General features: G+C 34.9%; 1 protein-coding gene across 1 annotated transcript in view; it reads left to right on the top strand.

Annotated features, from left to right (window-relative positions):
- Positions 1 to 14,477, top strand: part of LOC308513973 (ankyrin repeat domain-containing protein 26-like) — a 107,918-nt gene that overhangs the window by 20,849 nt on the left and 72,592 nt on the right. Inside the window, exons 6-9 of the mRNA XM_081084015.1 lie at positions 1,954 to 1,987; positions 4,129 to 4,192; positions 9,357 to 9,417; positions 9,507 to 9,709. Of these exons, the coding sequence (XP_080940141.1) occupies positions 1,954 to 1,987; positions 4,129 to 4,192; positions 9,357 to 9,417; positions 9,507 to 9,709 (362 nt within the window). The remainder of the gene's footprint in view (positions 1 to 1,953; positions 1,988 to 4,128; positions 4,193 to 9,356; positions 9,418 to 9,506; positions 9,710 to 14,477) is intronic.

Here is a 14,477-nt window from a genome sequence, read left to right as displayed (position 1 = left end):
CCGTGTTTGACTAGGGCAAAGGAAGTGGTAAAATAAAGCAGAGACAGAAAATAGGAACAGTTCATATGACTTAGTGATGATTGAATGAAAAAAGTTAATGGGGAGAGAGAAATCGATATGATTCATAGGTTTCCAGGTTGTGCACTGGCATTTAAATTGGACATGAAGAACAGGACTTTATCACATGAACAGGGAAGAACAACAGGTCAACAGGAAAGATTAGCTTTTTTTCTATTCATGTTTAGTTTGATAGAATATCCATGGATAACTCATCCTACATTTTGGATGCAATTTTTTTGACTTTTTGATTTGACCACATCAACAGCTGCCTTTAATAGGTGAGCTATGTTTTTAGTTTAACAAGAAAATAAGAAAAAATTAGGAACAAATAAAGAGGACTCTATAATTACTACTACACAATTATACTGTATATGTTAATTATTGTTTTTCTGTAGTTATCCCACTTATTTGATTGATTCACAAGTATTATAAAAAGAAATTAAACCATGCTTAGTTGGAGAAAATTGGCAGTGTCGTGTTTTTATTTTCTTTACAGAAAATTTCATACCATAGAATATGTGGTCAATCGTTAGAATTCTTTATTTTTTATTCTGATTAAAATAAGATTATTGCTTGTTTCACATTATTTTCTGACATCATTGTTTCATTTATCCCTTTCATGCCTTTATTCAAATGGGTATAGATCTACAGGAATCTCTAAAACAAGTATCAAGAAAAACTAATTTAAGGACAGGTATTCTGTGAAATAACTTTCCGACTGTCATCATGTATCACACATCAGCCTAAATAGTTACTCATTATTATCACCCAAAGTCCATAGTTTACATCAAGGTTCACTCTTGGTGGTATACATTGTATGGGTTTTGACAAATGTGTGATGACACATAGCCCACATTACAGGATTATGTAGAATCATCTCACTTCCCTAAAAATCCTCTGTTCTGTGCTTATTCATCCTTCCCTTCTCCCTAAACCATGGAAACCACTGATCTTTTTACTGTCTCCTTAATTTTGCCTTTTCGTGAATGTTATATAGTTGGAGTCATACAGAGGATATCTTTTTGAATGTTTAAAAAATTTAAATTTCAAGGTAATTGGACGTAGTTATCCAAGATGTTCTTTGACCGTTGTGGTTTGTTGTTATTGTTCATCAGCATAGGATCTCATGACATATGCCATATGAGCTCAAAAAGCATGATTTCTACAGGCATTTGCCATATAATGGGGACGGTTGAGAAAAATGACCTCACGCACTACTGCAGAGCACTAACAGTTTGGACCACCCTGCTCTTTTGAGGTAGTTCTAGGTGGACTCTATCAATGGAAGGAGACGATCTCAAGGGGTTATACTTTATACAACTGTCTTTCATATGTATCTTGCAATTGGAAATAGGGCCAGAAAGAGTCTGTTTCCTATGTTTTGCTGTACTGCAAAATATAGTGCCTAGCAACCAAGCTTTTTTGTGATAGTGTTTCATCCTGAAATAGCTAGTCTTCACCGAAGAGCTGGAAAAATTGTATTGTGTTACAGCAAAATAAGTACTCTCTCTTCTAACTGCTCTTAATGGAAGGAGTTGAGAAAAATCATGCTATTTAAGTTTGACATTGTTAGTTTATGATACTGATTCTGCTAATGATACCATTTTCTGTCAATCTGATGGGGTTTGATTAAGATTATGATAATTGTAAATAGCAGTTTACTTATAGGTGTCAAATTATGATAGATCCCGTTCCTTTTTTTTTTCTTGCATTTGATATATAAAGGAGAGGAAATAATGTATTAATGGCCTACCAATAGTATCATTGATATTCACTCTAGTATAGTCTTCAGGTGTGATTCCAACAAGGTCTCACAGGAATCAGTCTGGTACTTTCAAAGTCCTGTATTTTTCTGTTGTTGTTTTTAAATGTATTTTATTTTTTCTTTAATAGCAGATGAGAGCTCTGAAGAAGACTCTTTAAGGAGGTAGGATTTTTAAAAATTATATATTAACTAAGGGAATGCAGTGAAAAGCAACTAACATTTCTGGAGTGTTCTACCCTGGGCTAGACGCTATGTTATGTAATTAACATATGTTATATAGTCATCACAATAGCCTTGCAAAGTAGCTGTACTATTTTCGCCTACCTTTTATTAATGAGGCAACTGTGGTTCAGGGAGGTTGATTAATTGACCCATGATTCCATAGTTAGCAAATGGCTGACCCATGATTTGACTATCAACCTACTTGGCTCCCAAATTATTCTGTTGTCCTTCAACAAACACTAATAAGTTCTTCTGTAGCACTGGCATTGAGATACAGAAATTAAATCTAATTGTGTTAACTCAATTTCTGGCAACTCAGAAAATAAAATCTAATTGTGTTAACTCTGATTTAGAGTTTTCCTAAGATGCCCAATTAGTCCAAGCATTTGTCTTACTATACTTGGCAATTGCAGTGTTAAATAGTACCTCCTTTTACCCATCAAAGATTTTATGCCACATCTCAGTTAGCTATGGCCAGACCAAAGGTTTTACCTATGGAAGCCCTAATTAGGTAAGTGTTTTTAAGTATAATGGTATCTGTTCTTCTTGAGATGAATTATTTCTCTGTAAGTGAAGAATATCTATGTATGGACCATGTTACTATGTCAATTGTATTCAGCATCTATTAAGAGGATATTCCTAATTGATTTCTCTACTCATTGACTTCCTAGTCTGGTTTTCCCTTCAGGCTACTAACTTTGCCTATTTGTATGAAGTTTTTTCCTAGAGTCCTTTTTTTTAATGACTTTTTTTTGCTTTTTTATTTTCTTCTCTGCTGTTCTTGGTGTTTTTCTCGTGTTATTTTTTTCCACTTCTGTCAGCTATGTGTTCTTCATTATTCTATAGGCAGAATCAAAAGCACATAGAATTTCAAGAGTTTAAGGAATCTTAGCAATTAATTAATCAAAACACCCTTTAGTACTTCAGCCTGTTTTTAACATCCTGGCCGACTGGTTACTTGCACGAAGAATTTGAAACTCAAAGAAATTAAAATGACTTATTTGGATATGGTTAAGTGGTGGACATGAGATGTAAATTCAGGTTTCAAGTTTAGTACTCTTTTTTATCATCCTATAGGTGAGTGTTTTAATAATAGAAAAGTAGGGCATGTGTTTAGTGAATGCAATGGAGGATAATAAGAATGAAATGAACAGGTAAATCCAAGTTTCAAGAGCAACAACATTGGGTTGGGATAGGAATATGGATTTTAGAAAAGAGATGAGAGATCAGATAAGGGAAAAAAGATCAGAATATTGGGATTTATGACAAGTTAAAGATAGGTTACAGCAAGGAAGACCAGAGGATGTTAGGAGTTGTATAGAAAGGCAGATTAAAATAAAGGATTCAAAGAACTTACATACTTATATGCCTAGCCCATGGACACGGGCAATAGGATACAGTAGTGAAAACCTGGAAGCAGGGGGAGGTAGAGGATGGGAGGAGGAGGATAAAGGGAGCAAAAGGGAGATATCTATAATACTAACAATAAAAGTATATTTAAAAAATAAAATAAAATAAAGGGATCAAGGGAGTCCTGAAGAAGTTGCTGGTCTTTTGTTTCTTTAATTGGAGGAACTATCAAAAGTCACCATTTCTGTAGAAAGATATTAAAATCATTTGAGCCACTGGAAAGATTCTTTTTATTGCAAACAGGACTGGTATCATCTACCTAAATTCTGACTTACAGAGTGGGGCTTAGGTCCCCTTGAGTCCTGGGGGACTGGAGATGCTGAACTGCATAGACCTATGTCCCAAGGCAGATGTCTTCTCACCTCTACTTCCTTTCCCAGTTAGCTGGTGTGCTTCCCATGTGCAGGCAGGGTTGGGCAGGAGGGACATAGGTCTATGTCCTATGTCCTATGTCCTAAAGGCACACCTAGAGTGTGCCTTTATTGAATAGTTCACAGGCTGGAGGAGTGGTGGAGGTAGAAATAGGTAACTAAAAACTTTTTAAAAAACAGGCCAAAATTTAATTATATCAAGAAACTTCATCTAATACACAGATAGCTGACCTTTCACTCAACTTTTTGGTTGATTTTTTAAATAAATGAACTCACTTATTTTTGTTGGTTATTTTCCAGCAAACCTGGCATTGATGATTCATGGCCTACATCAGAGGATGAAGACTTCGATTTTGATACTAAGGTGAATGCTCTGTCATAAAATTAATTTCCCTGCTCTGAATTTAGTTTTGTGCAGTACTTACTCTTTAAATTTAGTAGTGGTCTATCTGTCATTATTTTATGATTATAATGGGAAATTGGTTAGAGAAAACTATCATATATAATAAAGAGGTAATATGCAAGTTGACTGTCACACCCTCACACAAGATGGCCGCCACAAGATGGCCAGCAGGGGAGGGCAGTTAGGGGTGAACAGGTTGGCAGAGGAGGGCAGTTAGGGGTGAACAGGTTGGCAGGGGAGGGCAGTTGGGGGCAATCGGGCTGGCAGGGGAGGGCAGTTGGGGGTGATTGGGCCAGCAAGGGAGGGGTTAGGGGTGATCAGGCTGGAAGGCAGAAGCGGTTAAGGGCAATCAGGTAGGCAGGCAGGCAGATAAGCGGTTGGGAGCCAGCAGTCCCGGATGTCTGACTCACAACATCCCCATAGGGATTGGGCATAAACTGGCAGTCAGACATGCCCTGAGGGGTCCCAGATTGGAGAGGGTGCAGGCTGGGCTGAGGGACACCCTTCTCCCTCAATTTGTGCACTGGGCCTCTAGTATTTGTAGAAATATGATGCACTGCATTTCTTATTTACTTTAGTAAGTACTGAAGGTAGGGGCTGAAAAAGAGAAAGAGCTGGAAAATATATAGTGATAGAAAATTATATTGGGGAAAAGTTTCCCATAATAGAGGAGATATGAAATTTGGTCAAGGATAAGAATTTTTAATGTGACTTTTAAATCATACCAACATGACTTTTATAATATGCCTAAATGAATTCTTAAATGGATCTAATTACTTATTGTAGTAATCATGAAATCTTCCTAGTGCTTCTCAGTTCCAAAACAATATCATATAATATCTATTTTTTTTCTTGAACTATATTTATTTTGGTATCATATAATTGTTAGGTGAGTTATTTTTTTTTAATTTCTAACCTGGGTTCCACATTTGAACCGAAATAATATTATAAAATATGTAAACTTAGAAATTTAAATTCTCTCTCTTGAAAACTGTATTACAAAGGTATTCCACTGTGTTCTAAATCATTCCATTAAGAGTCTATTTAACACTATTTAATTGAAAAATATATGTTTTGCCTAAAATAATAACCAGTTCTAGAAACAGTTCTTTATAACCATACTAGAGGCCCGGTGCACAAATTTGTGAACAGCTGGAGTCTATAATATGAATGGGGCTTGTTTTCTGATTTATTCAGCCACCCTCTGTTCTTTGGTTGGAGTATTCATTTACTTTTAAAGTAATTATTGATAGGTATGTAGTTATTACTTCTTTATTATTTTTTCTTTTTTCAAGACGTCCCTGTAACATTTATTGTAATACTGTTTCGGTGGTGATGAACTCTTCATTTTTTTCTTGTCTTTATCTCTCCTTTGATTCTAAATGATATCCTTGATGAGGATAGTAATCTTGGTTATAGGTCCCTGCTTTTCATTAATTTGAATATTTAGTACCAATCCCTCTGGCTTGCAAAGTTTCTGTTGAGAGATCAAATGACAGTCTTTCATGGGAGTTCCCTTATATATAACTAACTGATTTTTTATGCTCCTTTTAAGATGTGGGTCTATTTGGGTTCATCTTTTTTGGGGGGGCTCTCCATACTTTTTAGGCTTGTGTGCTTATTTTCTTTGCCAGGAAAGGGAAGTTTTTAGTTATTATTTCCTCAAATAGGTTTTTAATTATTTGCTCCTCATCCTTCTTGTACCCATATGATGCTATTGTTCTTATGCTTGATGTCATTCTAGAGGTCCCTTAAACTAGTCTCATTTTTATTGGATTTTCTTTTTTCTGTTTTGCTTGGGTATTTTCTGCTACCTTGTCTTTCAAATCACTGAATTGATCCTCTGCATCATATAATCAGCTGTTGATTTTATCTAATGTATTCTTCATTGCAATTATTGTATTCGGTTTTAACTATTTTTTTTATGGTTTCTATGTCTTTTTTGTGTGTTTACTATCTTTGTTGAAGTTCTCACTGTGTTCATCTCTTCATCTTTTATATCAAGTGAGCATCTTTATAACCAGTGCTTTGAACTCTATTTGGTAGATTGTTTGCCTCCATTTTGTTTATTTCTTTTTCTGAAATTTTTTCCTGTTCTTTCATTTGGGGTGTTTCTTTGTCTCCTTATTTTGACTGCCTGTCTGGTTTTTTTTTTCTATGTATTAGGTAGAGTTGCTAAGTCTCCCAGTGTTGGCAGGGTGACCTTATGTTCTATGGGGCCCAGTGGTATAGTATAGTCTCTCTGATCACCTGAGGCAGATGCTTTAGGGGTATTCCTTATGTGGGTTGTATGTGCTCTCCTGTTGTACTTGAGCCTTGTTTGCTATTGCCACATAGGTGGGTGAAATTGGACCTCAGGGTGATGTTTGTGATGACTGGTCCTGACTATAGTGGATGAGCTGTTGTATTCGGGGATCAACCTCATGAAGTAAAATTTACTGTGGCGGGCTCCGGTGCCTGCTGAGTCTATCCTTTGGGTTTGTGGAGCTAATTGGGTGGTGCTCTAGTGTGATCTGAAGCTTGGCACTGGATGAATCAGTTCTGGGGCCTCTTGGGAAGGGTTCCAGTGCAGTACCTTGTTAGCTCCTGCTTATGGCTTGCCTGGGGACACCTGGTAGGAGCTTCAAAGTGATCTGTGGTTGGTGGGTGCCTGCGCTTGGCTTGGAGGCTCCTGGGAGAAGCTATATTGTGATCCGAATCTGGCTGCCACTGTTGGGACTGAGAGCTGCTTAGCAAGAGTTACAGGGTGTGCGTGCCATGGTCTGGACCTTTATGAGATTTTAGCAACTTGTTCATAAGAGCCACAGAGAGAAGTTCTGGCCTGTGCATGAATTGGCTGTGATAGGTTCTCTGGAAATCACCAGGGTGTGGGGAATTTGATGGAGACTGAGGTTGGGAGTTCACCCACACCTGCCAGTTTTGTGTGGAGAGGTCTAAATAAAAGAACAAAATGGTGGAGAGAGCTTCTCCTCCACCCTTGCCCTGAAATCAGACCATTCAGTTCCTACTTCTATGTCCCTGATGCTTTTCAAGCTGCTGTCCTGCTCTGGAGCTCAAAGTGAGTGTGTCAGTGAGTGAGTAAGTGAGTTTGTGTGTGGACTCTAAGAGAAACACCAGGGACCCTAGCAGCCCTCTGTCTCACAGGATGGAATTCCCATTGATATTCAAAGTCAAATGCTGTGGGGACTCCTCTTCCCAATACTGCTGCTCTGGGCTCAGTCATTGAGAGACCAATGAAGCTAAGATATCCCTCCCAATTCTTAACTGGAAAACATGGGTGTAGGGCCAGTCCATTTTACATCTTGCCCCTCCTACCAGTCTTTGGCTTCTTCTTGATATTCTTGGCTATAAGAATTATGCTCAGCTAGTCTTCAGTTGGGTCTCAAGGGTGGTGGTTCTACAATTTAATTGTTATTTTGATGTGGTTATGGAGCAGTTGAGCACAGCATTTACCTACTCTGCCATCTTGACCAGAAGCCAAGAAAATAAAGTTTTGTATTATATTTAAAAAGAATAGTTACCCAAAGTCCTATATCACCTTTTAAAAGTTCAAATTTCAGATTTTTATTATTATAGTTATTTAAATATTCATTTTAAATTCCCCACATCACTATAAGCTACTAGTGGTTAGGCAACATAATTGTGCATATCCTGGAGCACCTACAAGGTCTTAATTTAAGAAGTATTTTTAATATTTTTAAATGTATGTAAATGAACAGACAGATGTAGAGCTGTGTAATGAAATGTTGCAAGTAATTTATATTGACATCAAACAACCTAATTACATTAATTGAATTTCTAGAAATATGGCTTAACCATAATAGTCTCTTTTAATGTTTAGGATATATAAGTTCTGTTGAGTTATGTTGAGGATATATGTTATAAATAAGAAGGAAATGAGAATTTTGTGATATGTAGATACTGAATTATAGTTTTTTTTGTATCCTTCAATTTATGATTTTAGACTAAAATGTTTTAACCTTTTCTTAATGTTTTAGTCCCATCTCATCTTCCATTAAATGTTTTTTCAAGCCATACAGTTCTCCTTTAAATCAGTTTATTAGGGTTATACTATGAACAAAAACCTCTATTTTATGTATATTTATATATTTATACATTTTATATCTATTATGTAATATATTTATTTTATAAAATTTTACATATTTTATGTAATTTTATATTTAATATTTTATATAGTTTTATAAAATTTTGTGTACTTTAATATAATTAAATATAAAACAGGCTTTTATTCATAGTCCTAATAACACCAATTAATATATTATTCAGGGGTTATAAAGATATTCATATGTACTGAAATTCTATATATTTTTCTCTTCATGTTATATTGTATTTATGCTTTCCTTGTTTTTCTTGTCTTAAGCTTATACTACTTGATTAACTGATTATATCTCATTTTATACCTTTCTTTCTTTTCTCCCACCTTTTTCCTTCTGATTTACCACCAGCCTATTTTTTCCCTTGTAGAAAGCATTTCTTCAGTGTCTGTGTTTTCAGTCCATCTCTGTCTCCATTATCAACATATTTGGGCATGGCTTTCTATTTACTATTCTCAGTCATGAGTCATTGCCCCACAGATTTAGTCTTTTATATTCTCTTTCTTGGAGGGAGTTGAACTTAAACAATCATTTCTTCTTAGCTTTTTTATAAATAGAATAGAAGAAACAACTTCATACTGTTTGCAATTCCCACCCATTTAAACATGATATTACTAAAAACTAAACTCTTGTACTTTTCCCCACAAGAGATAATTCATGTCAATATAAATCAGGCAAATACATTACAAAATACAACAACTAATTTACATTTCTTAATACTAGTTTTTTTGCAGCAGTCCTATAAACTACCTAGGGATAAATTTTATAATCTATTGATATCAGAGTATTTGGGTAATATTTATTTACAGGTAAAAATGGTAACATTTTGGGGCTTGCTATGTCATCTCATAAACCTAACCTCATGAGAAGATGTAGGTTAGTAAATGGCAGAACTGGAATACAACTCTACATCTGAATGATTCCATTTTTGTGTGAGATCATATAGTAATGGTGAATATTGTCATTATTGTTATAAAATTTGATACTTAAAGATATGATTTTTTTTCTAGAATTTCATGAAGCCGAGCTTAGCAAAGCTAAAGACTGCTATTCAACAATCCCAGAAAAACAGTAAGCTATTTGAAGACTGTTCTTGATGTTATTCACTGATTTGAAATTACAGATATTTTTTATGTATTCTTTACTTTGTTTTACTGTAGGAGAAGCAAAATATGCCATTGTGAGATCAGAAAATAGGACCTTATATGAGGACAATAATTTTCATAGTGAAAATGAAGATGTGGTTGAAACCTTTCCCAACACATCAGAACAAATCCAGGGCTTTTCTCAACCTGCCTTTTCATTACTTGAACCTGTTCTAAAAGCTTCTCCTATGTCTTCAGCAGTCATTGGTCTTACAAAGGTAAGTTGTTTTATTTGTTTTTTAAAGTTTTTTCCTTTATAAAAATCAGCTATAAGTAAGTAATTCAGAAGAGTCTGAGCACTTTTATTTTCATTACCTGAGACTTTCTTTTCTTAATTTGCATGTAAAATGATTTTTCACATACCATCCCCCTAATCCTTGTAGTAATGAAAAGGATCCCAGAAAGAAATAGAAATCCTCAAGATCTTAATAGAAAACAAGTGTAATAAGTAGAGCAATATGTGCACAGGATTAGGACTTGTACAGGTTAGTGGGAATAAACAGTTCTTACGTATGCCATAATGGAAGGAAAGAAATTAGAAAGCAACTAGAAAGAACCGGTGGATGAATGTGAAGATGATGAAGGGGAAAAATTCATTTAAGAAGAGCAAGATAAAAAAAATATTTAATAAGAAAGTGAAGATAAGGGGATTATTATAAAGACACAACAGAAATAGGGACTTAAGTGATGGTAGGAACTCACTATATTATGAAATACGATAGAAATAATTTTAAATGCAAATTAAGAAAAGAAAGCCAGGTAATGAAAAAAAAAGTTCTCAGACTCTTATGAATTATTTATAGCTGATTTTTATGAAGAACTGAAGGAAATTTAATTCTCACTTTTGTTTGGTTAGAAATGTGTTTTTATTTTTGAAATTAATCCTTTCCCAAGGACATGTTTTACTGATTTGATGGACACATTGATGTATGAGAGAAAATCCAGCAAATTAAAAATAAAAAAGAAAGAAAATCAATTGGTTGCCTCTCGTATGTGCTCCCATCAGGGATTGAACCTGCAACCTAGGTATTTTGCCCTGACTCAGGGTTAGGGAACATCCAACCTGTGGTCCCTATAAAGCCCAATAAATCATTTGGTCATGCCCTGCTAGGGCAGTAGGTGTGAGTTAATTAAATGTTTGATCAAATATAGTAGGCTAATTTTAAGTTGATAATTTTGTATGGTCTGCGAATGTTGTTATAAATATCCAAATGGCCCTTGGCAGAAAAAAGGTTTCCCTTTTAGGTACAAGGAACTATGCTCCAACCAACTGAGCACACCAGTCAGGGCTATTGAAGTTTTAATTTGAAGTATTTTTTTTTTTAAATCCTCACATTGAAGTTTAATAAGTTGACATCTTAAATTTTACCTAGCAAAACCTATGTTCCTAAATAATGCAATTTGAAATCTGTTTTAGGTCTTATAAGATTTATAAGAATTATGAATTTTTGGCCCTTCTTTTTCTTGCTGTTTCTATCATCTCACTGTTTTGTATATACTTAACATTCTAAATTAACTTATCTTACTGTTTGGTATGATCTGGGTAGGTGTTTTAGATTTTTTTGTCAGTAAAGAGAGAAAATAAATAAGCATTTTATTTAGTTTTTTTCATGAATTAAAATAAAAAATTATGTAAATGTGGTTCTTTTTTTTCCTTGTTTTTTAAATATTTTTTAGATTGATTCAGAGAGGAAGAGAGAGGGAGAGATAGAAACATCAATGATGAGAGAGAATCATTGCTAGGCTGCTTCCTGCATGTCCCCTACTAGGGATTGAGGCTGCAACCTGGGCATGTGCCCTGACCTGAAATCAAACCATGACTTCCTAGTACATAGGTTGACACTCAACCACTGAGCCACACCAGCCAGGCGTAAATGAGGTTCTTAATCTCTGTTCATTAAATGACAAATTTTAAACTAAAATTCTCCTAAATAAAAAGAAATAATAATAATTACCTTTTTCTGTAAAGATTCATTTTAAAAATTATTTTTAATTGTATGATTTCTTTTATGTAAAATACCCAGAATAAGTTAATCTATAGAGATAGAAAGCAGGTTAGTGCTTGCCAGGGGTTAGGGGTGGGAGGATCGGGAGTGTCTTTTTAATGGGAATGGGGTTTCCTTTTGGGGTGATTGAAGATGTTTTAGAACTAGAGGTGATGGTTGCACAATATTGTGAATGTACCAAATACTACTGAATTTTTCACTTTATAAAGGTTAACTTTATGTTTTATGAACTTTACCTCACTAAATAAAGAATACTGTCATAACAACAACTAATCGATTAAATTAAGATCATGTTACACTTTATTTATAATTTTAAAGTTACCATTGGCAATTAGTGTAATTTAATATTTGTTTCAAATGTACAGCATATCCCTGGTCAGTGTGAATAGAGGGAATAGAGGGAACATTCCCCAACATAATAAAAATCCTCTATGACAAACTCACAGCTAACATTGTACATAATGGAAAAAGCTAAAGTCATTTTCCTTAAGATCAGATCATGTTTTACATTTTAAAACCATCAAGTGGGCTCATTTAAGACATATCAGTTAACATTGTTTTCTAAGCAGCTACTTGGTTTGTTGCAGTGGCTGCAAAGATTTATATTGTGCAGAAGTCACATGTTATTTATTCACTCCCCTATGGATGGATAGCTAGTTGTTTTCCCATTATAAACAATGATACATAGAACATCTCTAAGCTCTTGTCTGCAGCCTCCTTCAGGACAGGATCAGACTGAGCAGGGCTAGGAGGGCACACAGACTATAACACGTTCCCTCTCTTTGTTCTCTGAGTGCCTAAAACAGTGCTTTACTTTAGGGTTTCTTCAGGAATGGGGACAAAAAGAAGAATAAATCAGAGGTAGGCATGAAATCGGAGCAGGGAGGGAGATGAATGGTAGAGCAGAATGTGGTCCCAGGGTGGGCTTGGGAGACAGGCAGCCTGGGCTTGAGCCCATTCTGTCCCATTTCCTACACTGCAAGACTGTGGGCAGCTCACCTAGCCTTTTGGAGCTAAAGATTCTGATTTTTCTTTTCCTGATAATATCTTCAATTTATGGACACATGCACACATCAAATAAATGAAATCACAATTTATTATTTTCTTATTATATATAATGCTGTTATAAAATAAAAAAGGAAAGATAATTTTTACTTTTTCAAATATCTCCAGCAATGGGTGCATTTCTTATTATTCTTAAGAAACTTTATTAACTTTGGTATTCATAGTTGTTAAACCTAAAATAAAAGTTCTTTCATATCTAAATCTCAGACATCCTAGTGACTTGATTTTTTTAGTCCCATTTTCATTCGCTCCTTGATAATCATAGATGTATTTGAAGATTTCAGTCTTTAACTTGGGTACTCAGTTTTAATAATTTTTATACTAGATATTTTAATACAGCTTTAATGGCATTCTGTATGGAGTAGACAGGCAGAGCCATTAAGAAAGTCATGTGAGCCCTAACCGGTTTGGAGCGTCGGCCTGTGGACTGAAGGGTCCCAGGTTCAATTCCGGTCAAGGGCATGTACCTTGGTTGTGGGCACATCCCCAGTGGGGGGTGTGCAGGAGGCAGCTGATCGATGTTTCTCTCTCATCGATGTTTCTAACTCTCCATCCCTCTCCCTTCCTCTCTGTAAAAAAATCAATAAAATATATTTTTTAAAAAGTCATGTGAATTTTAAATAGGGTTTTCTTTCTTACATCATAGTGACACTTAAAAATGCCCCATAATTCTATAGTCACATAAGCATTTCTCTTCTACAATTTAAAACTTTCCTTTTAAACTTAATTTTTAAAAAGGAGTCTCCTACAATTGTGAATTGGTGTTTTACCATTACATTTTCATTAAACTTAAAATGCTTATTGCCAAAATTTCCCAGAAATATTTGCATATATTTGTAAAAGGTTATTTGAAGCAAATTTTGAAATGTATAATTAAACATTTGAATTACATGTTGTTTTTTCCCTGCTCTTGTTTTCATTTTCAGAAGTTCTGTGTAGGTTTGCATTATTGAATTATATCAGTGTAGTATATTTTACCTTTTTAACATCATATGCTTTTCATGAATAAGGTCATCTATTTTTACTTCAAGGGTATTTATCTAGATCTTTATTCTAAGTCCCCTGGGTGCCTCAAATTTGTTATGTCCCAAACTGAAGACATTGCCTCTGACCCTTTCTCTTCCCTGACTCTCTGTAATCTATTGTCATCTGTTTTCCCGTCCTCCTACATAGCAGCACTAAAATACAGAAGCATGAAAATCCTAGACTCCAATCCTCCCTGAAATCACCACCTTTAGTCACTCAAGTAATTTAATATTTTCTACCTGCTACCATTTTTATATCAGTAATTTACTTCCTCACTTTTAATTTTTAAATATTCTTTCTAGTTTGACTCCCCTTATGTTCATCTTTACATTGCTGCCAAAGTGACTGCTCCAAAATATATTTGTGATGATGTAGCTTCTCTGCTGATTTAGTTTCTCTCCATTACTTGTGGGTAAAATTCATATGCGAGCAAGACACATCCCTTTTTTGATTAGGCTCTGATTCTCCAGTTTTCTCTCTCCATTCCATTCACCATTCCAGTTTTATCACATTACTTTGGTATCCTCACTTACTGTGTTGTCTCAGACCTTATACTTTTGTTCATGCTGCTCTTTCTAGAATGCCCTTCACGCCCTCCTACTGCACTTAGTATATCTTTCAAGATTGATTTCTATCATTTCCTGAGATTCCCAGGTACACCCACTGTTATCTCATCTGCGCCCTTACTGTAGTTTATTTTTGTTGTAGAACTAGCAAATGATACTTTTCTTTTTATTGTTTTCATGTATCTCTACCCCTACTAGACTATAGGACAAAATCTTTTATTTATAGCTTCTAGGTTAGTGCCTATGATTGATAGATACAGTAAATGTTTGTTGTCTTACTGAGTGACTTGAGCAAGTGAATGAATATGACATTTTCTAAAGTT

Source organism: Myotis nattereri (assembly GCF_964212035.1).
Source record: "Myotis nattereri genome assembly, chromosome: 1".
Lineage (NCBI taxonomy): Eukaryota > Metazoa > Chordata > Mammalia > Chiroptera > Vespertilionidae > Myotis > Myotis nattereri.
This window is presented reverse-complemented; position numbering and strand designations above follow the sequence as displayed.